General features: G+C 39.7%; 1 protein-coding gene across 2 annotated transcripts in view; it reads right to left on the reverse strand.

Moving 5' to 3' along the window:
- The window catches only part of Rcl1 (RNA terminal phosphate cyclase like 1), a 74,622-nt gene that overhangs the window by 27,256 nt on the left and 31,543 nt on the right, over positions 1 to 15,823 (reverse strand). For both annotated transcript variants that reach the window (XR_007349012.1, XM_015492869.2), the window contains exons 2-5: positions 13,412 to 13,483; positions 10,696 to 10,871; positions 3,760 to 3,834; positions 2,171 to 2,295 (exon numbers count right to left, since the gene is read on the reverse strand). Coding sequence is in view for 1 of the 2 variants with exons in the window: in XM_015492869.2 (XP_015348355.1) it covers positions 2,171 to 2,295; positions 3,760 to 3,834; positions 10,696 to 10,871; positions 13,412 to 13,483 (448 nt within the window). In the remaining variant the exon portion in view is untranslated. The remainder of the gene's footprint in view (positions 1 to 2,170; positions 2,296 to 3,759; positions 3,835 to 10,695; positions 10,872 to 13,411; positions 13,484 to 15,823) is intronic.

Below are 15,823 nucleotides of genomic sequence, written 5' to 3' on the forward strand. Positions count from 1 at the left end.
TGCTCTTCGACCTTACTCTGTTCTTAGTTACTCTCCTTATATCAAAGAAGACATTTGGCATTTGTTTTTTAGGGATTGGCTAGCTTCACTTAGCATAATCTGCTCTAATGCCATCCATTTCCCTGTAAATTCTATGATTTTGTCATTTTTTAATGCAGAGTAATACTCCATTGTGTATAAATGCCACATTTTTACATTTTCTTAAAAGGGAGGGCATTCTACACTCTCTCCTCATCAAGTTACCACCTCATCTTTTTTCCTCTTCTCTTACCTGTTAAGATTCTGAAGAGAGCATGGTAGCACACGCCTGAAATCACATACTGAGGCCAAAGAATTGTAAGTTTGAAGCCAGCTTGGGGAACAAAGCAAAACCCAGTCTCACAATAAAATTTTTTAAAAAGGGCTGGGGATGTAGCTCTGAGGTAGAGTGCTCTTGGGTTCAATCTCCAGTACCATGAAGTAAATAAGTTTCCGAAAAGAGAAGTTCCAACACATCACCATTTGGTGCATGCACCACTTTCTGGAAATAGCTCTTCCCAAAGACCTCAGCTCTTTCCCCACCCTAACACAGTCTCTTCGGGGGCCTTTGCAGTGCTGACCTGGACTTCCCAAAGGCTGTACTCTCCTCTTTACTTTGCTTTTACTTTCCAGTTTTGGTGGCCTCTCAGAGTTCCACTCTCCTCTCTTCTCATTCTACCTGGTAACTGACTCCAAATCACTCTTTCTAGCCCCTCCTTGCCCAAGTTAGAGAGCTACATTTCTAATTTCCTTTTATACTCACCACCCTGTAGTACTCTTGAAGGACCCACAAACTCAACATGTATAAAACCAAACTCAATCCCACCTTCACCCAACTCCACCCCAAATTTTGTAGCTACTATCAGAACACACATATCTACTTGGGTGTCTCAGTGAGAAACATCAAAATCATCCTCAATAACTCCCTATTCCTCTATCACTGACCAGGTCATCCCGCTGTCATACCCACACTGCCTCTACAGCCTCTCAATAGCACGTCTTACCTGTCCTCTGGCCACTACCCTCACTGCCTCTCTTTTAGGCCCAATAATAATCCCATTACCTTTGCCTCTAAGTGTTGCCATTTGGTGGTATTTTTAAAATCTGATTTTCAAAAATGTCCACAGTGAGCCAAAGTTCTTACATTATCACCAAAGGTGTTCTCTTGATATACAAATTCATTTCCCAGATGAAAGTCACTGATTTTTGAATAAAGGTCAACTCCTCAACATGCCCTTCAGCTATTTACTGACTCTTACCTGTCTTGAAGTCCTGTCTTCCCCATCATCTTCCCCATCAAATGCCACTGACTCACCTGACTGCCAGCCACACCACAGCCACACTGCCTTGCTTGTTATTCCCCTCTAAGAGGTGCACTGCTCTGTCTGAAGCACTCCCCCTTTCTATTTCCATTTCACAAGCCTCAGTCCTTCAGGGCTCTATTCGAATGGTCTCTCCTTTCTGTAGGAAAAAGAGGATTAAAGCCTGGGCTCCAGAGTTTAAATTCCAGCTCTGCGGTTATTGGCCTTGTGATGGTATTAACAAATTCCTTAAGCTTCTGAAGCCTCAGTTTCCCCATCTGTAAAACAAGATGTGAGTAAACTCAGTTCTTCTTCTGAGTTTAAAAATAAGGTACATAAAATGATTGTCAAAATACACACAGTAAACACATAAATAGTAGATACTATTTATTATTCCAGCCCTCTTAAATCCTCTAGACAAAAGTGGCGAATCCCTACTCTCAATGCCCCAAACCCACTACACACCCTCCTATATACCATTTTGCAAGTTATATTAGAACTATAAGGTTGTATCATTTGTTTCCTTTATCATATGATGAGCTCCTTTGAGGGAGGGAAGGGACTGCAGTTCGTCTGTGACTCTCAAACCAAACCCTTAGGAGAAGACCTCATACCCCAGGGTCATATGCTTAAACATTAACTGAAAAAAACTGAACAAATCAATCTAGCATGGTGAGGCAGGTAATAAAACATTGTATCTCAACTAACAAGTATGATTTAACTAAAATCTTTCCCTAGGCTGTTGCCTAAAATGTAAATAATCCTTGGAAGAAGTAAAGCTATTAGTAATTCTTATCTTAGTAAAGCAATAAAAAAAAAATAAGGAATCTAAACTCAAAGCAAAAGGATACGCCATTCCTCTGATACGTTTAATTTTTCCTGGATCTGTGAGCTGGATAGGCTTCAGGGCCTTCTTTACAGGACATGAGAAAATCACTTCACCTCCTCCCCCAGGGGGCATTCCTCGACGCACAATCTGCACAAAATGATGAAGAGTGATGAAGCAAGGATGCAGCAAAGCAGTGAATTACTCTGACACCTAATCCAGAGAGGTTTCATTTTTCCAGTAAGCTCTTCCTCAAGGCAGATGGTCCTTTCATATTCAATGTCAATCCCTTCAAAACCAACAATACCTTGTGTTACCTGCAAGAGGGTATGTGCTGTTGGCAGCATGTCCAAGTCCAAGTCAAAGTGGGCTTTGCTTCATCTATCTACAACCCTGGGTAGGTCATTTCATCAAAGTGACCTATTTTTTCTTCCCAGTTCATCAGCTGATCCCATTTCTTAGCTATCAAGAATCCCTTTCTTGGGCTGGAGATGTGGCTCAAGCGGCAGCGCGCTCGCCTGGCATGCGTGCGGCCCGGGTTCGATCCTCAGCACCACATACAAACAAAGATGTTGTGTCCGCCAAATAATAAAAAATAAATATTAAAAAAAAAAAAAGAATCCCTTTCTCTCCTATGCAAATACCTGATCTATTAAGCCCAAAAGAAATCATTATCCCTGTTTAAAGAGATCAATTTTAAAAAATAAATATGCTAAACAGCTTAAGATATCCAGTATCACCACATTAGATTGATATAACTCTTAAAGTTTGGATATACAGTATCTCCAAAAAGATACTGCAAGAATATTAACAAGTAAAATGATTAGATTATGAGCACTGTAGGCTAATCAGTCCCTTCTAGTTTAAAGGGCCTGAGTGGGTGGTAACTATAGGCAGGTGGGGAGTGGCTGGAAGTGATGGATCACTGGGGGCATGCCCTAGAAATGTTCATCTTCACTGTGGTCCCTTCCCCACTTTCCTCTGTCTGCTCCCTGGCTTCCATGAATGGGGCAGCTTCCCTGCATTGTGCCCTTCCAACATGATGTTCTGCCTCACTGTGCCCAGAGCAATGGACTTGGCCGACCATTGGCTAAACCTCTGAATCGTGAGCTAAAATAAACTTTTCCTCCTCTAAGTTGTTCTTGTAGAATATTTTGGTCATAAGCAACAAAAAGCTGACTAACACAAATTCCTTTAAATAGGAAACAGATTCTTAAATCACTTATACTATGTTTTAGAAATACTGAAAAATCTGAGGGACACTCACGTTGGGGGTTCCTGAACACAAACTATATCGAGATCAGACTGGCATTAGGAACAGAATCCTTACTGCTCTCCTAACTGCTATGGAGAGGGCTGTGTGAGGAGTACAGGAGTTAATACATGTAGAATGTTTACCACAGCACCTACCACAATGTACAACATGACTGTTGGACACTACTACCATTACTAGCAAGTCCCTTTCAGTTCAAACTTTATAGTGTTTGGTTCATGAGCCCTTTGGGACTTCTTAAAGATGATAACTTCAATTGTGACATACATACACACTGAGTCACAGAGCTCTTCCAAGCAACTGATAACATACATATAGCCAACAGTTCAATATATTTTTACCTTTAGTTCAAAGGATTCACCATCAATCCCAAACTGTTTCAACAGAGGGAGAGCTGTTGCCTTAAGAACATCAACCTATAAAGTATTTGAAGGGAAAAAAAGTTTAATTAAACTTTGGGCAGATAGGAAGAGTTCAAAAAACAGGCAAGGGTTAGCAACAAGGTAGGTGGTACAGTTTGGTGGAGAGAAAATGCTGGCCTACAACTGCTCTATCCAAGTTAAGTCTCTGATTTTGCAAATCACTGGGCTTCTCTGAGCTTTGCTTTCCTCACTGATGACATGGAGACCTACACCTACCTTGTAGTCTCCTTGAGCATTACATGCAATAGGCATGAAGAAATTGCAGGGCTCATAGAACAAACAAACTGGGATCTCTGCTCGTTTTTACAGGTATACACACTGTGAAAGAAACTATCATTCTCTTTCAGTAATCTTTTTAATGTTTAGAGCTGGTGGCACTCAGAGTAAAAGCAAACCAAATGAACTATTCAATATTAACCTAAGAGTCCAGATGAAGGTGCTGATTCTACATGGGAGGGGAGAGTAGTGAGGGAATTATAGTCTCAAAACCCATGAGGCAACACAGACCCCAAATTACAATTATAAGACCATTCACAGTTAACGGCAAGACTTTTGCCAAGTGTTATTCTTATCTCTTCCCTATTCAGAGCTCTGAGGTCTTCCTTATCAATTTGTGGATTTCTCATAGGATATCAGGATGGCATCCAAATTATGTATATCTAAAAATAAGCAAACGTTGCTCAGTTGTAACATGGGCATTATATCTTGGCTATGAGGTATCCTCCAAAAGTTCCTGTGTTGATATTCAGAGGTGAAATGGATTATGAGAGCTGTATCCTAATCAGTGGACTGATCCATTTGATAAATTAAAAATACTGAGCAGTAACTATAGGCAAGTGGGTCATGACTAGAGGAAATAGGTCACTGGGAGCATACAGTAGAGATTTTATATTTTGTCCCTGGTTCCTTGCACACCCTCTGCTTCCTAGCCACCATAAGGTGATTAACTTTCTTCCCTCACACCCTTCTACCATGAAATCCTGCCTCACCTCAGGCCAAGAGCAACAGAGTTGGCCAAACATGAACTGAACCTCTGAAAATAATGTGCCAAAATAAACTTTTCCTCTTCTGAGTTGTTCTTGTAGGGTATTTTGGTTACAGCAACAAAAAAGACTACTAACATGATGGGAAAGAGAATCATTCCCTACTAGTTCCTAATGGAATCAGGGGCTGGGGATATAGATCAGTCGATAGAGTGCTTGCCTCACATGCAGGAGGCCCTGGGTCCAATCCTCAGCACTACAGCAGGTGGGGAACCTCTAATAGAAACAGGTATTCCTCCTTGATCCTGAGAAGACTGACCCTATCAGGGGACAGCGAGGGAAGGTAGCACAAACAGAGGATATAGGAGAAAGCCCTAATCCTGGTCTTGGTTCTGCCTCTAATTAGCTGCACAGCCACAAATGAGAAAAATCACAACCATCTCAATTTCTTGTCTCTAGATAAGAACCTTATGCTGGTTCGTCTCCAAGCTGCTAACAATTTTCACAGGCTGATTTGACAGAATGATCTCCAAGGAGGCTTTATAGCAGAAGATAGGCTCTAACTAAATATCTGGGTATTAGAAAATTAACCAGAAGTAGAAATAACCTGTAAAGCCTGGGAATGTGTTCAGAATGGATCAGGTGTGGCAGGGGCAGTGACAAGGAAAACCTATTAAAGATTAGCTTATTTTAATTAAATATTAAAGCTAAACATACCCCAAAACGTAATTCAGTCATGCATCACTTAACAATAGGGATATTTTCTGAGAAACATGTCATTAGGTAATTTTGTCCCTGTGCAAACATCACAGAGTGTTCTTACCTACTTTTTTTTTGGAGATGGGGGTGTTGCTAAGTTGCCCAGTTGCTCAATCCTCCCATTTCAGCCTCCAAGCGGCTGGGATTACAGATGCACACCACCCCTCCAGCTAAGTGTGCATATATAAATCTAGATGGTGCAGACAAGTACACTCCTAGGCTATACGGTATGGTTGATTTTTAAATCTGTCATTTTTATTTTTTGTTTAAACTTTTTTGTTCAAAACTAAAACACAGTCTGGGTGCAGTGGCACACACCTGTAATCCCAGCAGCTCAGCAGGCTGAGGCAGGAGGATCACAAGTTCAAAGACAGCCTCAGCAACTTGATGAGTCCCTGAGTAGCTTAGCAAGATGCTGTCTCAAAATGAAATATTAAAAAGGGCTGGGGATGTGGCTCAGTCGTTAAGCACCCCTGGGTTTAATCCCTGGTACAAGAAAAAGAAAAAAAAAAAAAAACCCTAGGGCACAAACACATCAGCTTAGGTCTATGCAGGATCAAGATCATCAATATCGCTATCTTCTACCTCCAAATCTTGTCCCACAGGAAGGTTTTCAGGAGCAATAACATGCATGGAGTTGTCACCTCCTCTGAGAACAATGCCTTCTTCTGGAATTCCCTTCTGAAGGGGCCTTCGTGGGGTTGTTTTACAATTAGCTTTTTCATAAGTAGAAGGAATAAACTCTAAAATAACAAGAAAACTATAATAGAGTAAATACATATACCAATAACATTTATTTTTATCAAGTACTATGAACTGGATGAGCACAGTGGTTTACATCTGTAATCCCAGGCTGAGGCAGGAGGATCCCAAATTCAAGGCCAGTCTAGGCAATTTAGTGAGACCTCAGGAACTCAGTAGATCAGTGTCTCAAAATAAAAAATTAAAAGGGTTAGGAATCTAATTCAGTAATAACCTGTCCCTTGGGTTCAATCCCCAATCCCCAATCCCCAGAAAAAAGTATTATGTCCTGTACATAACTATATATACTATATTTTCATATAACTGGCAGCACAGTAGGCTTGTTTACACTAGCATCACATGTGACAGAAGCTTTGCACTATGACATAAGGACATTTGTGGGGTATTTTGGTTTTGTTTTTGTTTTTTATCAGGGATTAATCCCAGGGGCACTTAACCACTAACCCATATCCACAGTCCTTTTTTGCATTCTATTTAGAGACAGGGTCTCCCTAAGCTGCTTAGAGCCTCGTTAAGTTACTGAAGCTGGCTTTGAACTTGTGATTTTCCTGCCTCCATCTGAGCCTCTAGGCTTACAGGTATGCACCACCACACTCAGCTAGATGTAACATTTCGACAGCTACGATGTCAATAGGTGACATCTTATGGGACCACTGGCATACACGTAGTCTGTCATTGATGGAAACACTATTATGTGGCACATGACTATATACTCATATGAGATTGCCAGAACCCAGAAGAGTCTGTCTAGGATAGAATTAAGGGTGGCTGGGGAAAGGACAAAGCCAAATCTTAAAGACTTGGTAAATGCTAGGATACAGGTTACTCTGAAACTAGGCAGCCACCACCTCTCCTGGGGAAAAAAGGTAAGAAAGTAGAGCATCCTTTCTGGCTCATTCTACTTATACCCTAAGTTACAAAAGACAAAGTCAAATAAATTTATTTCCAAAGTCAGCCAGAAGCACAAGTGTAATTTCAAGTACTGTCCTGTCTCCTAATCACTCTCCACCAGACACACTTGGTATTGTGAGACAAGGGTTGGAAAGCTAAAGAGGGCTTAAGCCTCAATCTGCCTCTAACTAGCTGTGAAATCTGGCATACTTCCCTAAATCTCTGAAGCTTTAGTTTCTTCAGTATGAAATAAGAAGCTAGCCTGAACACTCTATTATCTTCTCCAGCTCTGCCTGTTCTAGCTAAAGCAGAATAAGGCCTGCAAGCTCTGCTTCAGGGAAACTGAGCTGTCCCTCTATGGTCAGAGAGAAAAGGCAAGGGTCTGACCTAAATGGTAAACTCAGGGTACCTTTTTCAGAGGTCAACAACAATTCTCACTACCAAACCTCACTGCTCAATCTTAACCTGACTCCTGCAAACAGTAACTCTGGATCATTCCCAGCTACTTACAATTTGACTGCTGCTTGGTTTCTCCAAATTTCTTTTCTATTTCCAGCTACCTTTTTCTCTCTCATATCTTAAACACTCACTTCCCCTCACTCTTCTATTCTCAGTTCCTTGTTCCACAGGGCAAAAAACAATAAACAAACAAACAAACAAAAAAAAAACTATATGACTCACAAAGTCTAATAAGGAAACTGAAATGAATAAGGAGGTCAACTGAGAATTGTGTCCAGCTGGAAAGCTCATGTCTTACCAGAGGGCAGCTGCCACATAGCTCCAACTGATGGCCATCATGCAGGAACAGCCTTCCACTGCTCCTGCACTGCCCTACTCATGCAAAAGCTGGGATTTTGACATGAACAACAAATTCATTCTCTCTCTCTTACTCCCCTCCACCAACACACACACACACACCACTGCCATCATCACATTATATAGGCCAAAGCAAAGACAGCTATAGGACCAATTCAGCTAAAATGCTACTAGTGTTCAATCATAGCTGGTCAATCTCACTGACCAGATTTATCTCAGTAGGTAAGATCCTGAGGACCTGCTTTGAATTTCTAGACAGTGGTTTCTAACTGCCATACGGACATCCCCATGTGGTTATGCTGCCAAAAGCTCAGAGTACGGTAACAAAATCAAACACATCATCCATTATCCTACCACAATTTCCCCTTACTGTGTCAAACACTATCTAAACATTATCCTTAAAGTCAATCAGAGCAAAAAAAATTATAAAGTTACTTTTGGCCATTCCTCTCAGTCCATCTCCAAGTAGTTGTCAAGTCATGAAGTCACTCTTGCCATCATGCCCTTCTCCTTATTTTCTACTTCCAGCTTTATAAAGCCCAAGCTAGTCTATCACTTCTCCAATTCACTGTTCACTCAACATCCAGGATTATCCTCCAAAAAGCCATATTTAACGTGTTAAGAGGTAGGACCAAGGAAGACCTAAAGATACGCAATCCTGTCTTCCTGTTTTCTATTGCTATAATAAAATGCCTGAGACCAATTAAAAAAAGAAAGAAAAAAAGTTGATTAAGTCATGAGGACACCACTTAGCAAATGGACTAAGGATATTATCACAGAAGTGGGCTTGTGAGAAAAGGATACATTTAGCCCAATTTTTCTGTGTTGCCATCTGATGCCTACACCACTTTATGATGCAAGACAAAGGCCCTCACCAGAAGCCAGCACCATGTTCTTGGACTTCCCAGCCTACAGAAATGTAAGAAATAAACCTCTGTTCTTTATAAATTATCCAGTCTAGATATTATGTTACAGCAATGCAAAATGGACTAAGGTACTGACGATCAGCACTTTGCTTGTACCTCTATCAGGGACCAAGGGGATTCAGTCTTTTCATCTCCCTAGCCATGCGCACAGGTGTCTACCCCATGAGAATGAGAGCTCCCTGACAGCAGAGTCACTCATGGTATTCATACTTGCATGACGTGAGTAAATGGAGACAGGCTGAAGAAGTTACTCCTTACCTAGGATTAGGAGTATTTATTTTAACCTGGGCTAAGCCAAGTATATCAACCACCATCATTTAGTCGTGCTGCTGGCAAAAGGAGACAGTCCTGTCATATATGAAAATAGATTTGTTTTTAATATGCTGCGTAAAAGAATTAAGTATCATTTCTGGGGAAGTTATCAACTACACTGAGAACAGCTTTTAAAAATAGTAATTATAGAAAAGGAGTACAAAATTGGGATATACAGCATTAAAGTCCCAAGTATACTTTAGAACCTTTCCCCATAATCTGACACACTTTGCCTCCTTACATCTCAAAATATAGATGCCTCCTCTCACACTTTGAACAAAAGGGCCCATTTCCTAGCATCTTTTTAAAAATGCAGATTTTCTTCTTGAAAATCTTCTCAAAATGCTTCTTGAAAAGCAATCACTTAAATTAAAATTCTTATCAGTTTATATAACATTCATTTACAGGTAAGAATTTCAGATCTTGCACTGTACACTGTATTTAGCATGCTAGAAAAAGAGTTTACACAGCTGAATTCTCAAGGATTGAGAAATAAGTCTTCCATTGCCTAAGAACACATTAACCCAGATACTAGAAGGTATTCTGGTGGATACCAGCCTCCAATTTGGAGCTCAATACACCACTAACTGGTCTTTTCCAGTTAGGAATGCTGCACACACTTCAGAGTTGGCCTTAGAAACTGCCCATTCAAGACTGTGGTCTATGTCTGTAACAGTGAAGACAACTGTCAGGCCTCTTGGTCATCAGCTTTAACACCTTCTCTGGACAGTTAAGTATCCAAAAGCAGCAACTTTTCCCTCTGAGCACACTGGCATTAAGAGAGCTGTACTGATCAAAACGAAGGTTTCAATTGTATATCAAACTGTTCTCCCCACAAATGCAGAAAAACTAGAGAGTTTAGTAAGAAGTTTGCTGGTATCCACAAACTATCACACATTCCTTCCCTGCCCTTATGCTTTTTTCTAAATCTGCAAATTTCTCAGATAAAGAAAGTTCCTGATTTTATGGTTGAAGACTGGATAAGTCAAGACTCTGCTGTGGCAATGCCAAGAGATTATTTTCTGCCTAAAACTTTGATCTGCTGCCCTCTAGCCTCAGCTCTCAGATGACCTTACAAAACTCCACTCTCATACACTTCAGCCAACAGAAGCATATTTCATGTCAAACACTATGAGACATCAAGCATCTGTTTTGAAGATTCCTAGACATAACAATGAAAGGCACCTTGATGAATGTTAGTAATCATCCTGAATGTGATGATCACAAGTTTTGGTTCATCTGCCTCCTGGAGTAAATTAACCACTAAATCTCAGATAAATAACAACAACAACAAAAAAAAACCACTCAAAAATAGAAGTGTGCTTATGAGAAACTTTTTTCTTAGTAATTGAGTAATAATGAGAAACAAAAGAAAAATCACACCATGGTTTGACCTCGATACTCACCGAAGGGTCAACTTGGTCATTGGTCACTCCTCGCAGTACTATTTTTAATGGGTGCTTCATAAATGGTGCCAGGCAGAGAAGACCCTCCAGATAATAGCCAATGCCACGAAGGACACTACAGTCATGTTCCAAGGATCCACCATATAGGAGGCCAGGTTGATAATATAAGGTCGTTCCTTAAACCAGAGGAAAAAAAAACAGCCAGATGCAGCAGGAACAAAACCAGTGTCACAAGACAACAAATGCAGTAAGCCTCAGGGGAAAACATGGCAAGGGCATCCAAGGGAGTTCAAAATGCCATTCCTGAGAGTCTGCACTTCACTCCAAAAGCTGAGTCACTACTGACAAGCCTCTGTAACAATAATAAACTGTGAGTGTAATTTAATAAATAGTAATAAATTAAACCCTTCTCTAAGCCATCTGAGTTTCCAAAGTCATGGCAGGGCACAGAAGAGGGCTCCTCATAGGCACCCTAGCCTCTTAGATGAACACTCTCAGACTGTGCTGACTGTAGGTTCATGAACAATAGCCTTAAATCATCACACCAGCAGCCAGTATCCTCTAGGCCCCTTGAAATGAGATTTCTCATACAGTTCATAAACCAAAAAAAGATGCCTAGAAAAGCAAGTACTTTGTGGCACTCAATGCCAAGAGTGGCAGCAATTTTAAATTAATACTAATAAATGGAACTATCTAAAATTATGTTATGGCTCTTGGTGAATACTCTTCTTCATTTTCTTTACTCATTTTTTCACATATATTTATATCATCCCCAATTTTCTTACTAAATGTGATATCAGAGGAAAAACATTGTAAAACACCCTAGATGATTTGGGACAGTAGGGTAAACTAAGTACTTCTACTGCTCAAAATCTTTTGCAATGTCTTTTGGCACAATTTATCAAAAATAAATAAAGGAAAATAGCTCTTGAGAGTTTATAAAATAAAACACAAAAATCTAAATAATCACAATCATGATTATATTCTCAAAGTGACCAACACTTCTCAAAGGGTATGATTCTAGGTCATTTATCCTCAACAGTGTTAAGATCAAGAAGCCAGAGAAAGAGTATATAACCACAAAATCCTTCAATTCCACCTACTTATGCCAGAAATTAATCAAATGAGAAATTGACGAGACAAGGATGATGGCTTTTATTCTAATGGGGGATGAACAGGGTCACATAAATGTCTTTCCCAACTCCACTGTGGACATGACTAGAGAATAAAATTATCTGCCTTCTGAATCTCCAATAATTTTTTCATTGCTGAAAAAAATCTCCAGCAATTTCAAAGTAAACAAGGCAAGAAGACTGAGGGAATTACAGCTGGCAAAGAGCATCTAAACATTTCAGGTCTGAACCTTGTTCTCTGCCAGGTATGGGTAAATGCAGCTACAGATCAACATATCTCACATGGTACAAGGCCATGTATGAATCCAAGCTTGTCTTTCTTTAGAGAGTCAACATGGTGGTAACTGGGCATGGTGGCCAACACCTATAGTCCCAGCTATTCAGGAGGCTGAAGTAAAGATGACCTGAGCCCAAAAGTTCAAGTCCAGCCTGGGCAACACAGGAAAACTCTGTTTCAAAATTAATGAAATTTTTTAAAAAAGAAAGCCAACATATGAAAAGTCAGCAATTCCTTTGTGGAATATGTGTACAGAATTCACAAAGCCAGTCAAAGGATATTTGCCACGACTCGTTACACAAAGCAGATAAAGATTCTAATAGAAAAAAAAGAAGAAGGGGGGAAAAAGCTAGAAACAACCTAAGTATTTATCAGTAGAGAGCATTAAATAAATTATCACCCATCCATACAAATGGAATACAATACTAGAGCCCACAGAAATATGGAGGTGGACCTGCATGTGCCAGTAGGGAAAGTTCTATGAGACATCTGTGCAAGTGAAAAAAAAATACTAGCTGCAGAACTGTGAAGAACATGACCCTGTTGATGGTCTGGGTTACATAAGTGCTCATATAAGCAAGTGTGGTGACTGTGGCTACGCCAGGAGAAGGGACTGGAAGAGGAAAGTGGTAAAGGGATTTTTTTTTTTTTTTTTTGCACATATTTGTATAAACTTATTTTAAAAGACAAAATTTTAAAATAGATTTCAACACATACAACTACTCAGAGTTTACTTTAAGAATAATATGATGATATATGTAAATGGACTTTGAAAAGATTTATGTAAATGTTAGGTATAAAACATGCTTGCTTGCTCATTTGAAACTCTCAGTTCTCTACCTTCCTTAAATCAAGTGTATGCCCCTTAAGTTGACAGATTTCACATACACCTCTGGGAATTTTTATCAAATACAGGAAACTGGGTCTATTTGAACTATTTTAATGATCTAGAATGATAAGTTTTTATTACAATCTTCACTCACAGATTCCTCTTGTTAAATCCTCTAAACATTCTAACTTAACGAAGACTTGCGTGACACAAAGTGATTAGTAAAGTTTTAAACACAATATAGTATTTATACCATTAAAAAGAGAGAGGGCTGGGGTTGTGGCTCAGGGGTAGGGCACTTGCTTAGCATGTGTGAGGCACTCACTGGGTTCGATCCTCAGCATCACATAAATAAATTTAAAAAATAAAGATCCATCAACAACTAATAAAAATATTTTTAAAAAGAGTGAGAAACAGAGGAATGTTTAGGTAATATATATATAGGTCCTTTCAGGAATGGACAGAAAAGGAGCTCACCTGTTTGGTTTATTTCAATTCGAGAACCATTAGTTATTTTGTCCAGTAGCCTTATGAAGCTGGCTTCAAAATCTGTGGGGAAAAGAGAAAGATTGGCCTCATTTTAGGACACATCATCTGACCCTGGTACTATAGTAGACAACAGGTTATTTCCAGCACCATACGCAAGCTTTCCTCAAGAGCTGTGTGAGTGGATGAGTTGAGGAACCTGAAGCAGTGGGAAAAGCACTAAGTAGTATATATGGTTAGCAGAACTGTTAGAAACAACTCAGCCTTCACATTCCACAAAAATCAGCAACTCTATACCAGCAATGTAATGGGATATTAATTTCAACTGCATAAAACCCATAAAAGTCCTTTATTTGACCTCACGAGGACAAATCAAATAAGAGAAATGGCAGAAAGCAAGCAAGGGTTTTGACTTCAATTCTTCCAGATTCTGAGAGGGGAGATTAAAATTATGGGCCACTCTTCAGTCTCACAGATAGAAAGAGTTCACAGTTTCTCTCTGGCACTCCCGCCAAAAAAAAGTGTCCCTTCTCCCTTCCTATCCCTTTCTGACCCATAATCATCTAACCAGTTCAGTTTTTATTAGATTAAAAAGGTGCTTGGGGACTGAGGTTGTGGCTCAGTGATAGAGCACTTGCCTCGCATGCGTGAGGCACTGGATTCGATCCTCAATACCACATAAAAATAAATAAATAAAATAAAGATATTGTGTCTATCTACAACTAAAATATATATAAAAGGTACTTGAACATACAGTATAACTGGCACCTACTTTTAAATGTATAAAAAAGACTGGGAAAAATGTTAATGGATTTCTCTTGATAGGATGATAGGATGGTATATAAATTTTATACTAAAAGCTTATATTTTTATGTTTGAATTTGCTTTAATTCATTTTATGAACAGATTGTTTGTAAAAGCTAGTCATTCTTGAAAGAGTGGAAGGAAAGAAGAGTGCAAAGAAATGAGAACAGATTTTAAATGTGAAATTATGGAAGAAGGGGAGTGATGAGTGAAGGAAGAGAATATGTCCCCTGGCCTTCCCTGAAGCTTCTCTTACACAAACCCTTTAGCCGTAACCTGCCCATGGACAAGAACAGGAAGACCAACTCTTCTGCCATGGAAGGTACTGGAACAGCTTAGCACTTTTAGACAGTTCCCACTTCTGTAATCAACAAGCAGTATGGTGGAGAGATTCCAGCAGTCCTCTAAATTGATCCCAAAGGGTGACGAGATTAACTAAACAATTCTCATTTACCTGGTCTGTAACTTAACCCTGTCCCATAACTCCTGTCATAGTAGGTTCTGCAATCTGTATAAAGAACACTGGGCTAAAAGTCAAAAGAAACTCCACTAAAATCCTGAAACAGGGGCTGGGGATGTGGCTCAAGTGGTAGCACACTCGCCTGGCATGCGTGCGGCCCGGGTTCAATCCTTAGCACCACATACAAAACAAAGATGTTGTGTCTGCGAATAACTAAAAAATAAATATTAAAATTCTCTCTCTCTCCCTCTCTCACTCTCTTTAAAAAAAAAAAAAAAGAAAAAGAAAATCCTGAAACAAATAAAAATAGTTAATAACAGCTGCTGTGTATAGAACACTTACTTAACACATTACATTCTGTCATTTCATCCTCATGACCCTGAGACAAGTGTCATTCCCATTTTACAGAAGGTTGAGTGACACCAAGATTGTCAACTGTCTAACTTGGTCAAATGACCAGTGAGTGGCTGAGCCAGGATTTGAGCCCAAGCCTCTCTTTCTCCAAAGTCTGTGCTCAACACCACACCATCACAGTTGTTTGCCTCTACTCTGTTGAATCACCCAAAGCCAAGCTCTTTTGCTAGAAACTCATGGCAACTTTTTAACTACAGGCAGTGACCCAATGAAGGATCTGGCAGTCAATTTAATGAGGCCCAATCAATATTTCTTTGTAACATAATTAGAACAGAATGGACTACAGTAACTACCTCCTATCTACAGTTTTACTTTCCGCAGTTTGTTCAACCCATAGTTACCCACAGTCTGAAAATATTAAATGGAAATTTCCAGAAATAAACAATTCATTAGTTTCAAACTGTATGTCATTCCAAGTAGCTCAATGAAGACTCATAACATACCCTTCTGTTCTGTAAGAGATATGATATGAATCATCCTTTTCTCTAGCATATCCAAACCATATATACAACCCACCAAGCCAGGCACAGTGGCACACACCTGTAATCCCAGCGATTCAGGAGGCTGAAACAGGAGAATCTTGAGTTCAAAGCCAGCCTCAGCAACTAAGCAACTCAGTGAGACCCCTGTCTCTAAATAAAATACAAAATAAGGCTGGAGATGTGGCTCAGTTGTTGAGTGCCCCTGAGTCCAATCCCCAGCACTAAAAAAAAAAAAAAAAAAAG

The sequence above is a fragment of the Marmota marmota genome, unplaced genomic scaffold, assembly GCF_001458135.2.
Source record: "Marmota marmota marmota unplaced genomic scaffold, marMar, whole genome shotgun sequence".
NCBI lineage: Eukaryota > Metazoa > Chordata > Mammalia > Rodentia > Sciuridae > Marmota > Marmota marmota.